This window comes from Pongo abelii, chromosome 4 (assembly GCF_028885655.2).
Source record: "Pongo abelii isolate AG06213 chromosome 4, NHGRI_mPonAbe1-v2.0_pri, whole genome shotgun sequence".
Lineage (NCBI taxonomy): Eukaryota > Metazoa > Chordata > Mammalia > Primates > Hominidae > Pongo > Pongo abelii.
Window position 1 is genome coordinate 162,357,211 of NC_071989.2, and position 18,760 is coordinate 162,375,970.

Sequence of the window (18,760 nt, forward strand, 5' to 3'; positions counted from 1 at the left end):
CTGAATGTTGGCCTGCCTTGCTAGATTGGGGAAGTTCTCCTGGATAATATCCTGCAGAGTGTTTTCCAACTTGTTTCCATTCTCCCCGTCACTTTCAGGTACACCAATCAGACATAGATTTGGTCTTTTCACATAGTCCCACATTTCTTGGAGGCTTTGCTCGTTTCTTTTTATTCTTTTTTCTCTAAACTTCCCTTCTCGCTTCATTTCATTCGTTTCATCTTCCAGGGCTGATACCCTTTCTTCCATTTGATCGCATCGGCTCCTGAGGCTTCTGCATTCTTCACGTAGTTCTCGAGCCTTGGTTTTCAGCTCCATCAGCTCCTTTAAGCACTTCTCTGTATTGGTTATTCTAGTTATACATTCTTCTAAATTTTTTTCAAAGTTTTCAACTTCTTTGCCTTTGGTTTGAATATCCTCCCGTAGCTCGGAGTAATTTGATCGTCTGAAGCCTTCTTCTCTCAGCTCGTCAAAGTCATTCTCCGTCCAGCTTTGTTCCGTTGCTTGTGAGGAACTGCGTTCCTTTGGAGGAGGAGAGGTACTCTGCTTTTTAGAGTTTCCAGTTTTTCTGCTCTGTTTTTTCCCCATCTTTGTGGTTTTATCTACTTTTGGTCTTTGATGATGGTGATGTACAGATGGGTTTTTGGTGTGGATGTCCTTTCTGTTAGTTTTCCTTCTAACAGACAGGACCCTCAGCTGCAGGTCTGTTGGAGTATCTGGCCGGCCGTGTGAGGTGTCAGTCTGCCCCTGCTGGGGGGTGCCTCCCAGTTAGGCTGCTCGGGGGTCAGGGGTCAGGGACCCACTTGAGGAGGCAGTCAGCCCGTTCTCAGATCTCCAGTTGCGTGCTGGGAGAACCACTGCTCTCCTCAAAGCTCAGATGGAAATGCAGAAAGCACCCGTCTTCTGCGTCGCTCACGCTGGGAGCTGTAGACCGGAGCTGTTCCTATTCGGCCATCTTGGCTCCTCCAATCTGTTAATGGTTTTTAATAGCTATGGTAAATGTTGAAGAGGTAGCACAGGGCTGAAATCTGGAAAACATTGAGGTGGCTTGTTTATTTCTTTCAAAGCATTTAGCAGCTGCTGTTAAGAGTACTGCCTCTGGAAGGGACACCAAATATGTGACCATCCCCCCAAGGCCATCTTCCTTTCAGATTCTTTTTTTTTTTTTTTTGGAGACAGAGCCTTGCTCTGTCGCTCAGACTGGAGTGCAATGGCATGGTCTCGGCTCACTGCAACCTCCACCTCCCGGATTCCGGTGATTCTCCTGTCTCAGCCTCCCGAGTGGTTGGGATTATAGGTGCCCATCACCACACCTGGCTAATTTTTGTATTTTGGGTAGACACGGGGTTTCTCACAACGTTGGCCAGACTGGTCTCAAACTCCTGACCGTGTGATCCATTCACCTCGGCCTCCCAAAGTGCTGGGATTACAGGTGTGAGCCACCGCCCCCAGGCTTTTTTTCTTTATTTCTTTCTTTCTTTTTTGAGGCAGGGTCTCGCTCTGTTGCCCAGGCTGGAGTGCAGTGGTACGATCATAGCTCACTATAACCTCAAACTCCTGGGCTCAAGTGATCCTCCCACCTTGGCCTCCCAAAGTGCTGGGATTACAGGCATGAGCCACTGTCCCCAGCCCCTTTCTTTCAGATTCTGAGAACTGCTGGTATCACCCCCTGCCTTGAAAATGAAAACATAGATGTAGCATTTTTGTGTAAGGCCAGAGCAGGCAAGCCTATTGCTCCTAGATAGAAAATTGTTGACTGCAGACTTGGGCTTTTCCTCAGAATCCTCCGAATGGCCTTTTGCCCTCAGGGAAAAAAGAATATTGCTATTTCCTGGATAGAACAAATTGGCATTTCTACATTGTATGTGAGTAGTTATGTGTTTGCCATAATTAAAATATGGATGTTGAACTGTTTTCCCCAACTCTGGAGTAGTGGATAAGCTTAAAATATAGCAGATTATTTTCTACACATTAGTGGTCACTGGATATATTGGGGATATACTGAAGGTGCAACAAGTAAGAATAGAAGCCAGAGACTTCTACGTCATTTCTGCCATCATCCAACTGTATGGCCTTCAGCGTGTCTCATAGTCTCTCTGGGTCTCTAAAATAAGTGAGAGACACTGGGCTGTGCAAAACTTAATTCCTCTCAGCTCTGACACCTTGGATGTCAGTGCCATCTGCTGCATTTTTACCATCCTCTCCCTACTCACATTGTTCCTCTCCTGGCTGGACTTCGGCTTCCTCTGTGAAAGTAGAGTTTCCACTGGGGCGTTCATCAATTGACAAACTGTCCTTTGGTATGAAATTCCCCAGTTGTTACTCCCAGAACCAGAGGCCCCAGCCCTTTGAGTTGACCCTAACTATTGCCCAGAGACTGTTGGGAGACTTTTTATCTCTTCAAGACTTGCTCTTCATCAAGAACTTATCAGAAGTGGAGGCACTGTAGCAAGATTAATTGTTCTCAAGCCTCAGCAAATAGAAGAATTACTGGGAGGCCTTATTTAAAATGCAGATTCCTGGGTCCCAGCCCCTGGGTACTCTGTTTCTGGAGAACAGAGATGAAGCCTAGGAATCTGCACCTTCTTGAATCCTCCTCTCCAACCCACAGATTTTCTGGTTGATGCACTAAAGGGTTTGATAAGAATCACTGGCAACTACTAAGGAAAGAAGATGAAAGTAAAAGAAATACAAATAATATAATATAATATAATATAATTTATAATATAATTTACAAAAAAAGAAACACTGACACGGTGGCTAAGAGCTTGGGCTTTAGAGGCAGACAGACCAGGATTTTAAGTCTCTGCTTTAGTCTTTACTAGGCACATGACCTTGACCACGTTATTTAGCCTCTCTGCAAGTCATTACATCATCTCTAAAAGGGTGGTAATACTGTTTGCCTCCCAGGATCACTGTCAGGATTGAATAAGACAATGCCTGTTAACCCACTGCTTGTAGTAAGGGATTCAGAAAAGTAGCGCCTGGCATGTAGTGGACATTCAGCCCACATTTGTTTGCTTGTTTGCACTTTTAAACTCCCTTCTATAGGCCACAGGGATTTTATATCAGCATTGCATTTGGGGGAGTCAGGCTGTGTAAGCCTGTGGAATGGATAAATCAGCAAAGAGAAATAAGAGTACCTTAAAATCCACGAGCAAATGGTTGTGCTTTAGTTTTCAGATCCCGGGGCTGTTTTTAAACTTACCTTTCAATGGCCAAATCCTTTCTTAGAATGTGGGCTTAAACATCCTTTGTTTACGGGGGATCTGCCTTTCAGAAAATCAATTCTTCACATCTGTGGCTTCAGGCTTTTTACTCAATCAGCCTCCTAACAAAGTAATTTCTCTGAGTTTCAAGGGTGACCTAGTTGTACTGATTTCAGTGAGCATTACATGGCCTTACCTGATTGTGTATAATAAAAAGGAGCTGTTTCTTCCAGATTTGGAGCCTCAGAGAAACTCTCCTGATCTTCAGGCCTATTTCCTGTTCACCCATGTGCCAATACACCCTCTAGGTACCTGGATACAATTTGACATCCCACGGAAATGTGTGTGTTCTAAGCATCCATTCATCATAAAGTTTAGGGGCTTCAGATACCAGGATGGGTACTTGCTCTACTAAAATGGGATCCTTAGGAAATCCCATTCAGGGATACCACTTCACTATGGGGTACTGATTTAGGGTCTCTATCTGAATAAAATATCTTGTCAAAATCTGGTAGAATCACAAATTCTGATAAATGGCTGCCCAGTGGAGAAGTCTAAGGAAAATTCTCTTATATTTTTCATCGAAGAACTGTATTGTTGATTTAACCATCTTTTCCCATCACCATTGTTCCTATAGCAATTTTTAGACTGGGTGGAGGCACCTACTTCTCATTTCAATTTGATTTGAGTGGCCCTGCCCTGCCCCAAGTTTATTATCCCCACTTCTGACCCTGTGTATAACTAGAATGAAAAGACTGGGCAGGAAACAAGACTAAAGGGACACAAAGTCCTGCTGATATCAAAAGTAATCTTCTAAAGTCCCAAAGAATTTATAGCTTCCCATTCCATATGCTTTTTGGAAGTTTTGCTTTAAATCCTTGTTACCCAGTTTTGACCATACTGAATCATGTTATAGCATCAGGTATAGATATAGCATCTCAGATATAGCCTCAACCTCACCACCTCTCTCCATTTCTACTGCTGAGCCCAGAGCCCAGGCCATCTTCCACACACCACACAGTAGTCTCCTTACCAGTCACGAGTCCTGCTATGTTCTTGCCCCTCTACAAGGCTACTTTTCCACCACAAGAGCTAGGACAATAATTTTCAAATATATATCAGGTTATATGGCTCCTTTCCTTAAAACTTTTACCACCTTCCTGTTGCCAGTAAATATACAACGTGGCCCTCAGAGTCCTCAATGCTGCTTCCCTGTGGCATCAGCTCTCACTCCTCTTTCTCTAGCTCATTTCTCTGCAGTTACACTGGCATCTTTGCATTCCTTGAGCACAACCTCGCACTTTCCTCAAGTCAGTTGCATTATGCTATTCCTTTACCTGGCATTTTCTATCACTAGAGTTTCATGTGCTGTGTGCCTCCTTGTCATTCAGGTCTCAGTCCAAGTGAAGCCACCTTGGAAAGGATATCCCTGACCAAGCATTTTTAAAGTCACTCCCACTCACCCAGCTCACAGTCACAATTTCCTTTTTATTTGTACTTTTCATGGTGCTTATTCCTTCTGATATATTTTTGTTGGTTGATTGATCTAAATTGAGGTTGGCAAACTTCTGCCTACTGGCCAAATTCATCCCATCACCTATTTTTGTACAGCCCATGAGCTAATGGTTACATGTACATTTTTAAATGGTCATAATAAATCAAAAGAAGACCATTTTGTGACATATGAAAATTATGAGAGATTAAAATTTCAGTGTCCATAAAGTTTTTCTGGAACATAGCTATGCTCATTTGTTTATATATTATCTATATCTGCCTCTGCATGACAACAACAGAGATAAGTAGTGGCAACACAGACTATATGATCCACAAAACCAAAGATATCTACCCTCTGGCCCTTTAGGATAAAGTTTGTCAACCCCTGGTCTGGATATGTATTTTCTTCATACTTCTCTACCTCCTAAATGTTCTAAAATGCCAGCTCTCTAAAAACAAGGACCATATTTGTATTTTTATTATATTCACAGTGCCTAGAATATACTGAAACAGAGTAAGCACGTACAAATAAAAGGTTGTTTATTACATGACTGGGAAGTTTATCAAATGTTTCTGGGCAATCAGAGAGCACACTACGCTATCCCATATTTCAAAAGATCTGCCAATAAGTAAGGGAAAAAAATGCCTGCAAATTTAATAAAATAACACCTCAAGGAGAACTCAGATAAAGTTACACATAAACTTATTTACTTTAAATCTTTTAAGTGTGTTAATTTAGATAACCCTAGGTGCTGTAACAGATAAACTCTGAAATCTCAGCTGTTTAATGCAAAAGAAGCTTTTTTTGTTTTGTTCACTCAGTGACCACTTTTTTGGCTGAGGGTTCTGGCTAAGACTCAGGCTCATGGACCCTCCACTGTCTACTTGGGTCTTTCTGGATTTCAACATCCAGCTAACAGATAGGAATGAAAGAAAATGGCAACTCTGCTGGAGATTTTTGGGGCATCAGCCTAGAAGAGATGCACATCACTTCTGTTGTATTCCATTGGCCAGAACCCAATTACTTGGCTCAACCAGAGGTAAAACAAGCTGGGAAATGTCATTGCTGGCTAGGTAGCCACTCTCCACCAATATCTCTACACCATGGAAGGAAAATAAGAATGCTTGGGAGTCAGCTAGTTATCTTGGCCACAATAGACAACTTAGTCTTTAAAAATTGATTCTAAAGAATCTTATTTTTTGAGGTAAGGGGCTGTGGTCTCAGAGGCAGCCTGGAGATACCAATTTCTGAATTTGATTTGATGACTGTGCAATGTAGATCAATTGAATTTTCAGTTCTATGATCATCTCCTTTTAAGACTTTATCCACTTAAAAAATCTGATCTATCATCTAGATTCATTTTCTACATTCAAAGAATCTTTAGAGGTAGATGGAAAACAAGGAGATCAAAAATTATAACTGGCCCCAGGAGAAGACCTCTCACTGTCAGAATTGTTTAAATCCTCTCCTGACTGGTGGGCCCCAATCTTTACCAACTACTAACCCTGATTTACTTTTAGATAGAATCAAAGTTCCTGCATATCCTCAGTAGAGAATCAAAGTGCTGTGTAATAATCCAACCATTTCCCAAAGAAAGGAAAATTTGCTCTTATCTCCGAAGTGCAATGTCTCTTCAAAAATCTTTGTCAGCTTTCTTTTCATCAAACTGTGGAACCAGATTTCTCAGTCTACTAGCTTACATGAGGCATAGGCATGAGGCTGAGTATCACTCAGCCCACTGACCCTGGCAATATTATGTTTTATCTCCCTACAAAAGAGTTAGAAATAAAATAGGTTTGTTTACAACTTCTAACTATTCTACTAGCTTTTGATATGAAAGTACCTAGCATATAAGCCAAGCTATACAATATTTTTTAAGAGATCCCAATTTAACAGTAGTGCTAAAATTAATAAGTAGTGCTAGCTTTGAAGGACCACTATCCTTAAAAATTAAAGTATCTTTCTAAGCCATACACATCTGGCTTGAACAGATTCATCTTGCTTTTTTTTTTCCTATCTTGTATGAAAACCTTGGGATTTTACAGCAGTGTTTTATAATTTTTAAACCACTTACCCTGAACATTCTATATGTAAAGAAGGGTTATATTGTCAAGTGAATTTCAAAATGCTCTGTAGTACATGCTTCTTTTGCAGATAATGTTCAATAGCAAATTGAAAACAGAAATGTCTTGTAGTATAGAAACCTGTTAACCTTCAACTAGGCACTACCCTAATGAATATCATTTTTTAGCTTACTGACAATATGAACCGTGCACTATGCTAATTGTTTTACGTGCATTAACTAATGTAGTTCTCATAGCAGCCCATGAGGCAGGTACTGTTGTTATATCCACTCTATAGATCAGGGACTGAGGAACACGGAGGTCGGGTAACTTGCTCAAGCTGATAGTTGGTAATTAGGAAAGCCTAGCTTTTAAACCAGGTCTGGCCTGAGGCCAGAGACCAATATCTTGACCACTGGGCTCCCTCTTTTTTAAAATAACACATCTTAATACTCAGTGGCTTTTAGAGGAATTGGTTGCATGTCAAAGGAAGCAACTTCCTTTCTACTGATGGTTGTGCAGTTTGAGTAGGAATATTTAAACCTGTGGACTAATTGTGAAGAAGGAAGAAGAAAGAGAGGAAGGAAAGGAGGAAGAATAGGAGGAAGGAAGGGAGAAAGGATGGATGAGCGGGAAGAAAATGAACAAGAAGGAGGAGAAAGGGAAAAGAAAAAAAAAAACCTTAGCACCATCTATGAGGGGATAAATCATATTTGACAGATATTTTCCCAGGTTTGTATTGATTTTATTAAATAATCTTACCTTTGAGGTCCACAAGACCTGGGTTCTATGTCCTGCCACTAATCTACTATATAACCTATTATTTTGTTAGATCATTTAATCTCCCTAAACCTAAGTTTTCCTATCTGTAAAGCAGAGAAAATAATCCTAAGCCTGCCTGCACTATTTGCATACTGTAAAGATGTTATAAAAGTACTGTGGAGATTTAAAAAACAAAACAATACCAAAGCAGAAAACTTTACATCATAATATACTACCAGAGTGCTTTTAAACATCTATTTTCCAGCTACAAGGCTCCTTGTAAAAGGCAACTCTTGAGGGGAATCCCAATAGGTGAAATAGATAAAAAGCAGAGCTGACCATTGGAGCAAGGATGAGGAAGCCAGAGGTCTCTCCTCTTCACTGCCCCTCACCACCTTCCATGAGCGGTGCAGGGCCCCACAAGTCTCTTAGGGTTCCCTAGAACATGGTCCTTGCAAAAGCGAGGGAACTGAGACCACACTGTCTTGAGCAAATCCTGTGGTCTCTGAGCCTCTGCTTCTCCCTGTGAAAAAGGAAAAAGTTGGACAAAATGATTCTTCAGTCACCTTCCAGTTCTGACATTCTAGAAACATGAGTTTCTGGTTCTTCTATCATTAGAAAGCAATATCTCCTTCCACCTTAACTAACAGCATCCTCACAGGGAACATGATACACATGCCTACACTGAGGGTAAGCCTCCATGCAGTATCCTGAGAGACATGCTCCCCGCCCGACCTCCAAGCTGTCTCAGCATCGATAGGGTGCACCAAGTCCATGCTGGGTCACTGCTGCCTGGATGCATTCATTCTCTCCACAAACATTTCCTGAGCTGCTTCTCTGGGAAAAGATGTGCTGGACTAAGACAGGAACTCTGGAACAAATACGTTTATTTCAGTCTTGTCCATGAGAAACTCATAGCACCATGGAGAGATGGGGACAGACACACAAACAGCTAGACCCAATGTTCTAATGGGAAGGTACACAAGGCACTCAGGGTTGTCTGGCATGCAGGGGGCACGGCCCTGGAGTTGGTCTCCCTGGCTCAGATCCTGGCTCCATGGCTACCCTGTGGCCTTGGGAAAGTTACTTCACTTTCCACATCTCACTTTCTGCATACTTTAAATTGAAAGGATAATTAACTACCCACTTTGCAAGTTTTGTGAGGATGAAAGGAGTTAAAACATAAAAAGCACTTTAAAAAGTCCTTGAAATGCAAGCATTCGGTAAATGATAACTAATATGATTTCAAGTCCAGAGCCCAATCACTTCTTAGGAAGAACAGCATAGTGGCTAAATGCAGCCTCTGGAGAAAGATTGTCAGGGTTCCAGGACGAGCTCGACCACTTTGCAGCTACTTCACCTAGGGCAAGTTAACACACTCCCACAAGCCAGACGAAATGGCATGAAAACTGTTGAACACTTAGCCTCTGACATAGCAAGAGCATCATCAGTGCTGGCAATTATTGTTGTTAATGGCTGCGAGATTACAGGAAAAACTATTTCCAACTGAAGTAACTGGGAAAGACATGAAGGTGAAGGTGACATTTCAGCTGACCATTTGGCAAGTGCCTCAGTTTTTGTGAGCCTACGCTGAGTTCTGGCTGTTGATAGACCTGTTCATCCCTCTGCATATGCACTTCTAGTTCTCTTTCCTTTTTCCTTTGTCTCTAGAGCCAGCAGAATGATCACAAAACAAAACACAATTGTCTAAAGCAAATAGAGATTAGAGACAGAGATAAAGAGAGATAAGTATAGGAGGTATAGCTTTAGGGTGTGTGTATATGTGTGTGTGTGTGTGTGTGTGTGTGTGTGTGTGTGTATTAGTCAAGTCATTCTGCTGTTTCCAAACTTTCAATGATCCCCTGTTGCCTTGAGGTGTAGTCTACACTGCTTAGCCTGGCCTTCAAAGCCATCTGCTACCTATACCCAGATACCTACTGCCCTTTTGGGCTAACTCTATCTTCCACCCAGGACCCACAGAACTTAAACACCTGGGCAGATTCCTGTCTTCATATCTTGGCTCATATTCTCCCTAACCTGAAAGGTTTTGGTCCAGACCATTCATCTCTCATGATGATAAGCCCTGATTCCTCCTGTTGCATTTTTCCCTGCATAAGATCCCACACTTGGCTTTTGCTTCTCTGAGCTCCTTAGGCCCACTCACTTGTCACTTCTGCGGCCATGTCATGTCTTCCCATGGTAGGCCAGAGGCGTTCTCAGAGCGAGGCCTATCTCTCAGACTTCTTTGCATCTCGTCAACCCTGCCTGACAACAAGCAACACTAATGTTTTAGCTCAGAGCCTTGCGCACGATAGCAATTCAATTAATATTTCTTGAAAGACCTTGGAAAATGAATTAGTATAAATAACCTACTCAAATTTGAAAAATTAATATTGTCAACCATAATTTTTAGGCACTCCTATATATTCAATATTGTAATAGTTTATACTTGGAGACAGAAGAAATTTTTAAAAATAAAGGATAAACCACCATCATAGGAAGTTAAATCTAGATGGAAAAATACAGTTAACCTAAAAATAAAGTAAAAGAATGTAATGTTTAAATCATATGATTCCAACTATTGTTCAGAATGAGTTCACTGAAGGGCAGTGTTAGTAGACATGGGGGAAAGAGGGGTTTGGCCCTGTGAACAATTGCAGGGAATTAAATCCCATGGTCCTGGCTTGCATTGTACAAAGCAGACTGGCTGTGTAAACAGTTAAGCCCTTATCCCTCGGAGGTGGCAATTTCCAAACTGAACCAATTATTGTGGGGATTTTCCCTGGGAGCAAAATTGGGGGCACCTGAAAAGCACTGTGCTTCTTATTGTTTCTGTTTACCAATATTTTAGAGCTCGGTGTGTCCAATTCTTCATGAGCTCCTTACTTTCCTGTCTCTGGTATTGACTGGGTGACCCAGAGTAGGCCAGTTCAGAGGAGGCTGGCCCACCTGACACCTCCACTCTCTTCGCATTAACAGATTGGTTACTGGAATGAAGATGATAAGTTTGTCCCTGCAGCCACCAATGCCCAAGCTGGGGGCGATAATTCAAGTGTTCAGAACAGAACATACATCGTCACAACAATCCTAGTGAGTACTCAGTCCTTCATCAAGGTTACTTGGGATTCAAGCTAGGCCAGCACAAGGGTTTTCCACCAGGACTGAAAGCTGGCCTTTCTTCTTGCCAAAACTGTGTAATAGATAAAAGCAGCAAGTCGAAAAGGGAATGCCCTGAAAATGAGAGGCTCTGAGTTTTCATTCTGTAACTCTTAGTTTCACTGTCTCATCCTTTGTACGCTTGGGTAAGTTACTTACTTTCTCTTGAGCCAGCTTTCCCATATTTAAAACATGAGAGTGACACTAAATTGTGCTGGTTTTCATCCATCCTCCCTCAGTAGAAGCTATTTTCAAAGAAAGTCCAATACATAAAGTAGCTGTAAGTGAAGATGCTGTAATTTTCAGTGACTGATCATGAGAAACCTGGAGCCTGTTTAGGGTCTATTTCTCCTTCAAGATGACCCCAGAGGTATTTCCAAAAAAATACAAAATATCCTGGAACATAATTTGAAAAGCTGTATGCCATATCTCAGTGATGAAACATTCTTATTTTAACAAAGTTTGCTTCCTTAACCCAAGAAGCTTGTAATGGGGTAGGGAGTGAAGACATTTAGGAAGTGGATTGAAGGGCTACAGAGCCTTCCCCAGTGTTAACCAAATGTGATATTATGCTATGCCAAAGTCCTCCCTACCCATGGGTGAACCCATAAGCCACATGCTCCTATCTCCTCATTTCTTTTCCAGGAAGATCCTTATGTGATGCTCAAGAAGAACGCCAATCAGTTTGAGGGCAATGACCGTTACGAGGGCTACTGTGTAGAGCTGGCGGCAGAGATTGCCAAGCACGTGGGCTACTCCTACCGTCTGGAGATTGTCAGTGATGGAAAATACGGAGCCCGAGACCCTGACACAAAGGCCTGGAATGGCATGGTGGGAGAGCTGGTCTATGGAGTAAGTTCACTGCAGGGTGGGAAATTAGAGGGCGGAGGCAGAGGGTTTGACAGGAAATCATTTGGTGGTTGGGTGGCCCTGCCCACAGATGTCTATGAAACCCTGTAATTGAGTATTGTTGCTGCTGAACAGATGAGTCATCCAAAATCCAATTTCTTAAGACACTCTTTGTTCAGGTTACTGGTCCCAGCTCCCTCAATCCCACTCAAAGTCTTGTGACGTCAGTTGATTGTTGTCCAACACAGGTGACAGCATAGCTCCAAGATCAATTTTCTTGAGGCAGACTGATGAGTTGTCTACAAAAAGTCACTTGTGGCTCTCTTAGTATCAGTTTCTTCTCTGTTATTAAATGCATCTGGAGCCAACCTAACTTTCTAGTCACTTGCCTCTCTAGTTTCATGCTCTCTCATGAAATTTCCAATTCAGTCAAACGCCCCTCAATTACTCTATTCCCTAGAGTGCTCCCTTCCATTCTCCACCCCTAAGATCCTACTCCTTCAAAACCTGTATCAAATAATACTTTTTTCAGGGTGTATTTCTTTCTTCTCATAATAGGTATGAATGTGCCTTTTAATTGTTCTCACCTTCCCCTATAGAATTTAGTTGCTGGGTTTTTTTAATGGCTTACCTTACCTTATATAATGGTTACCTGTGTAACAGAGGTAGGTCTATTCTATCTTTATAATGCTCACCACACTTGAAATAACTCCATGCACAATTGCTATAAAATCTTCAATAAATTACAGCAGTTTTGAAAAGCTGCTGAATGCCCCACATTGTTTTAAGCATTTAGGGAATTATTGAGAAGCAAAAGATTGATCTTTTGCTTAATACTTTATGAGGTAGAAAAGACCCCATCTTTTAACATTTTATGGGGTAGAAAAGACAATGTGAGAAAATAGTAAAAGGTAGTATAGAATAAGGAGTCTATATTGTATGGCTCAGCTAAGGGCTAACTACAGTTTGTCTAGCCCTCAGTGGGGATGTGAAACTTGAAAAATGACCATATTTAAACAGACAGAGAGGCCGGGCATGGTGGCTCATGCCTATAATCCCAGCACTTTGGGAGGCCAAGGCAGGCGGATCACCTGAGGTCAGGAATTTGAGACTAGCCTGGCCAACATGGTAAAACCCCATCTCTACCAAAAATACAAAAATTAGCTGCGCATGGTGGCAGGCACCTGTAATCTCAGCTACTTGGCAGACGGAGGTAGGAGAGTCACTTGAACCCAGGAGACAGAGGTTGCAGTGAGCCAAGACCATGCCATTGCACTCCAGCCTGGAAGACAAGAGCGAAACTGTGTCTCAAAAATAATAATAAAAAACATACAGAGAGAAAAGCAGCCCAGGAATTTTTAAAGTATAAACAGTAGGATGGTGGTGGAAATAAGTAAGGTGTGAGAGAAGAATGAGAAAACGCATGGTTTTTGTTGAGGACTTGGGTTGAAGAGTAGTCAGGGATACATATGAGTAAAAAATAACAAGAGGAAGAGTGTGGATGATTCAGTGGGCATTGGGAGATCACAAAGGTATTTGAGTAGAGAGACAACAAAAGGCAATGGAAGAAGCCTCCAGCTGCCTTGTGTAGGGAAGTGACCACCATGGCTTCACTCACAGAAACTAAAACACATGCCAAGCCCCAGGTCAATGTTAAGTGCTCATAAGGACAAGCAGCCACTGAGGAAGATAATAAATCTTCCTGTTTCATATCAGGGCAAGAGGAGCCATGATGGCCCTGAGAGACATACAAAGGGAATTCAAAGAAGAAAAAGATGGAATAAAGGAAATCTTCCTCAGGGAGGTGGCTTTTGAGATGACATGTGAAGGTGGTTATTGAGTTGGGGAATGGGATGTGCTTCTCCCCTTTCTTATTCCCTTTACCACCTCTCACTTTGGGAAGCTCCATGGACAAAAGGTAGAGACCTGGATGGTACATGCCGCATCTGGAGGCTGGTTTCCATGGGAACTCCCATCAAGCTCTTAAGGTCATCCCCATGGCAACTTCTGTGCACTTTTCACCTTCTCTAGCATTTATCTTCACCTTCACCTCATGTAATGTGGTTTGCTTGGTTAAAAGTCTGCAGTGTGGGCAGAACAATGCCAGGATCACCCCCAGTAGCCAACACAGCTGGTGGTGAGTCACTGGCACAGCAGGGCTCAGGCCAGCTGGAGTTACCTATGGGTGCCTCAGCAGCCAGCCTTGCCTCAGTAGCCTCCTCCTTATCAGGCCTCTTCCTCTGCCCAGTAAAAACTGTTCTGACCAGGTGTGGTGGCTCATGCCTGTAATCCCAGCACTTTGGGAGGCTGAGGCGGGTGGATCACGAGGTCAGGAGATGGAGACCATCCTGGCTAACACAGTGAAACCCCATCTCTACTAAGAATACAAAAAATTAGCCGGGCGTGGTAGTGGGCGCCTGTAGTCCTAGCTACTCGGGAGCTGAGTAGCTGAGGCCGGAGAATGGCGTGAACCTGGGAGGCAGAGCTTGCAATGAACCGAGATAGCGCCGCTGTACTCCAGCCTGGGTGACAAAGCGAGACTCCGTCTCAAAAATAAAAAACAAAAAACAAACAAACAAAAAAGACTGTGTTCTGAAGACTCTGTGACGGCCCCAGTCAGATGCTCAGCCTTTCTTTTTAGTTTGGTTTTCCTTTTCTGTTCCCTTGGGGAAGAACCAAGTGATTTGGAGAAGCATCTCTCAACCACCAACCACCAGAGATCAAGAAAAATTCATTTGGAGGCTTCCAAATTTATTCTTTCTGTGGCTTTCTAAATAACTAAGTCAATCAGGGTCTCTCTTGTCTTCCTTTTGCTCCCTCTTTTTCCATCAACAATGATAGTAGTCACATTTCATCGTGTAACGTGTGCCAGGTGCTATGTTGAATACTTTACTCACATTCTTTCATTTACTCTGCATGTTGACTCCATGAGGTGGGTAAGATTACTGTTTACATTTTATAGATGAGGACACTGAGGCCCTCTAGGTTAGATAATTTGGCAAAGGAAACACAGCTAGTGAAAGCAGAGTCAGAACATGCAGCTCTGGCTTTTGTACTCCACACTGGGACATACTGCCTCTGTAGAAATCCCACCATCCAAATGCTAAGCGGTAAAACGAATATTAACTGAGAGAACAGCAAATGCCTGCATTTGCAGATGCCATATGCTGCAAATGAATTTTCTGCTCCTCACGTGGTATATCTTGGTGCCTCCTTCACAGCTGTCTTTCCTGTCTGTCCTTTGTCTTGGTGAAGCAGAAAGAGAGTGAGCTTTGCAGACAGACACCTGGATGTGAGTTCCAACTCTGCCAACTTGCTGGCCACGTGACTTCTCCAGGGCCACCCCTGTGAAACAAGGAACGTGAATTCTTTACCACAGGCTGTGATGCGGAATATTCATCTATGCAGGGCCTGGCTCAGAGCAGATCTCCATTTCTGATAGTTTTATTCACTTTATGCTTTTTTCTACCACATGAAAACTATATGCTGTTTTCCCAGGATAGTTTCTAGACATCACATATTTTGTTTTGGGATCTGCTAGGTCAGTGATTCTAGAGGTGTGGTCTCTGGACCAATAGCATTAGCACCACCTGGGAACCTATTAGAAATGGAGATCCTCACATCTCCCCCCAGGCCCACTGAATCTAGAAACTCTGGCATGTGTGTCTTTAAAAGCCCTCCTGATGATTCTGCTGCACACTCAAGTTTGAGAGCCATTGTCCTAAGATGTCAGTTTAAGAAAATAATTTTCAGTGCTCACACTTCACAGTACTCTCATGTATTTTGAATTATTTTGACCCTCACAAAACAAGCCTGTGAAACTGGTGAAACAAGAATTATTATGCCTGTTTTTAAAATGAGGAAATTGACATCCAAAAAGACAACTGGTTCATTTGAGGCTACACAATCAGCCAGTTGCAGAGAAGAGCAGCCTGGTCTGAGATCCGCTGTGCCCTCCACTACCCAGTGAAGCTCCAGTGAGAACCTCAGTTATTGGTGGTGGAAATCAACTTCTGAGCCTCTCAGTAGGTATTAACCAAGCTAAAACACTACTGCTTTTCACAAACCACCTTCCCTCTCTAGATATGAGTTCTTATCTGTAAAATGAAGTAGTTGAACTTAGCATCTCCCAGTATGTGTGTATCTTACATACAAGGGTACCTCTTGATGCTTAGGAAGATGAATGACCCATGGCCAAATAGGTTTGGAAATGCCACATTCTACTTACTCCTCTTGGAAATTCTCATGCATTGTGGTCATCTAAAGGTTCTGGGAAGTTCTGCCCCAAATATGTTTATTTTTATGTTATTTTCATGTTATTAACCATCCTTCCAGAAATAATGTTCTATTGAACAAATTTTTGAACAACAAAATGAACCAAGCTTTAGGACAATATGGAACAGGCCGGGTACAGCGGCTCACACCTGTAATCCCAGCACTTTGGGAGGCTAAGGCAGGCAGATCTCTTGAGGCCAGGAGTCTGAGACCAGCTTGGCCAACATGGCGAAACCTCTGCTAAAAATACAAAAATTAGCTGGGCATTGTGGCACATCCCTCTAATCCCAGCTACTCAGGAGGCTGAGGCATGAGCATTGCTTGAACCCAGGAGACAGAGGTTGCAGAGCCAAGATCACACCACTGCACTCCAGCCTGGGCAATGGGGCAAGACCCTGTCTCAAAAAAAAAGGCAATATGGATCAATGATTTCCAGTCTATGATCTCTTATTAAATCACATTAGGAAGCATCCAACAAATCCATGCAATATCATTTACCCCTTTCAGAGCTGGTCTTCATCCACCTCCCTTCTGGATAACTTGTGGTCAATCCCTCCAAGTCATTTCCATTACTTTTCTCCCCCATTCTTTTTCTGTTGGTTTACAAACAAAAAAGTAAATACCTTCTCCCCTGTACTGTCTTGTATTTGTAAAAATTACCAAGATTTATGCAGTGGGTATTAGGGGAAAAAACAGAATTACTATGAAATTTACACCTGACTTCACATTGATTAATGGAAAGTTTCTTTCTACAAGTGAGAACTTAATTCATCATGAAGCCAGGCTTTCTATTCCACTTAAAGCACCTTCTCAATATTCCCATACAATGAAAGTAACCAGAGGAAATCTCTAAGCAACAGCCAGCTGGTGGGTGGGCAGCACCCTGACCTGCACAGCATCTGTCACCAGCTTCACATCTGGGCTTTTGTACAGCATAAGAGAAAGCCATTTGCCTTGAACAGACCTGCATAGGCATGTCTCTCATCTCAGAAATGAATGCTATGGCATCTGTCCATGGAAATCCTCTTAGGTTTCCAGGATCTCTTGATCTCAGGCCAATAGGAGCAGTGAATTTCTGTTGAGTAGATGCCAGTGCTTCTGCCACTGGAGAGAAGTAGGAAAGACAGGAGAGCAAGGCATGGTTGGTGATTCCATGCGCTGGGTGCCTAAGGATGAATATTTCTTGCAACCTTTTTATGTTTATCTGCATGCTGGATTTGAAATTTAAAAACTGTATTATACATGTATTTCTTAGACTTCTTCCTGAAGAAGAAAATGACTGCAATACTACTTTACCTTTTCATCACAGGCTATTATTCCCATGGTTCCCTCCTCCTGGAATGCTGTTGCATGCCAGAGCAACCTGTCAAAATCCTATCCCTCTTTCAATGCCAACTTTATATGCCACCTCTTTCAAGATGCAGTCCCTTATCTCCGCAGCCAGAATGAATCCCTCCCTGGTCTCTGGCAGTACTCTGTGTATCTTGGATAACACATACCCCTTCCACTTTGTAGATTGGAAAATTGTTTATGTGTTTCAATGTCTCCTACTAATTTGTAATTTCCTGAGGGTGGGGACCATAGTCTACCTACAACTTTCAGCCTGCAGATTGCACATAGTAAGTGTTCAATAAATATCTATTGAGTTAAATTGGCCTTTACTCAGGACTATCTTGGTTGCAGGAAAAAGAAACCCAATTCAAACTGACTTAGGCAAACTGACGCATTGGCTCATGTTCTTGGATTCCTCTGTGTCAATACAGAGGGATGTATTCAGACAGATTCCAAGGGAATCCAGGGTAAGCCCCGAATTTACAGTTGCCTGAATTATGACATAAGGGGTCATCCTCTGCATCTCTCAGGACTAATTCTCACTAAACCCATTTGAGTCCTATGTCATCCCTGAATGGATGATTCTGGCCAGGGTAGTGGGGTACATGGATTGACCGGGACCTGGGTCACCTGCTTCCCCATGTAGCCAGAGTGATCAGACCCATTCCAACCTGCAGGACTGAGACTGGGGCAAGAATTGTTCTCCTGCCAGAGGAAGGGAGTGGGGCTGCTGAGCAGGCAAAAACAACAGATACCACAACAGCTTCCTTCTTGTAGTATGAGGAAGATGCCTCTAACATTTAGAACAGTCAAATAACTAGAAAATCTCTTGTAATATATTGAGCTGACCATTCATTCATCAAAAATATTTTATAAAGTAGGAGGGGTTGGACTTCAAAGGTTCTTTCCCACTCTCATATCCTTTAAGACACAAAAGAATAGTCACAAGGAGAAGACAAACAAGAGAATGAAAAGGGCTGCTGAGCTCACTTGCATTTTTTTTTTTTTTTTCAGAGAGCAGATGTGGCTGTGGCTCCCTTAACTATCACTTTGGTCCGAGAAGAAGTTATAGATTTCTCCAAACCATTTATGAGTTTGGGGATCTCCATCATGATTAAAAAACCACAGAAATCCAAGCCGGGTGTCTTCTCCTTCCTTGATCCTTTGGCTTATGAGATTTGGATGTGCATTGTTTTCGCCTACATTGGAGTGAGTGTTGTCCTCTTCCTGGTCAGCCGCTTCAGTCCCTATGAATGGCACAGTGAAGAGTTTGAGGAAGGACGGGACCAGACAACAAGTGACCAGTCCAATGAGTTTGGGATATTCAACAGTTTGTGGTTCTCCCTGGGAGCCTTCATGCAGCAAGGATGTGACATTTCTCCCAGGTCAGTCAGCTCTTTTCAATCCCTTTGCCTAATGCTATGGTTTTGTTTTTGTTTGTTTGTTTGTTTTTTAAATACTGGAAAGTAAAGAGATGAATTATTTCAGACTCCACTGTATTCAGTTTTTCAACTATTCTTTACAATCAACTGTCCATTGCACGCTGTGGATTATCTGGATCATCCTGTAGCTGGGCCATCTCTGTCTGCTGTCTGGTTGATGTGCTCTGTCAAGGTTAA

The 18,760-nt window shown here is 42.5% G+C and overlaps 1 protein-coding gene across 9 annotated transcripts in view; it reads left to right on the forward strand.

The window, feature by feature from the left end:
* The window catches only part of GRIA1 (glutamate ionotropic receptor AMPA type subunit 1), a 375,656-nt gene that overhangs the window by 209,152 nt on the left and 147,744 nt on the right, over positions 1 to 18,760 (forward strand). For all 9 annotated transcript variants that reach the window (XM_054556113.2, XM_054556112.2, XM_024247249.3 and 6 more), the window contains exons 9-11: positions 10,509 to 10,619; positions 11,331 to 11,537; positions 18,156 to 18,526. In XM_054556113.2, the coding sequence (XP_054412088.2) occupies positions 10,509 to 10,619; positions 11,331 to 11,537; positions 18,156 to 18,526 (689 nt within the window). The remainder of the gene's footprint in view (positions 1 to 10,508; positions 10,620 to 11,330; positions 11,538 to 18,155; positions 18,527 to 18,760) is intronic.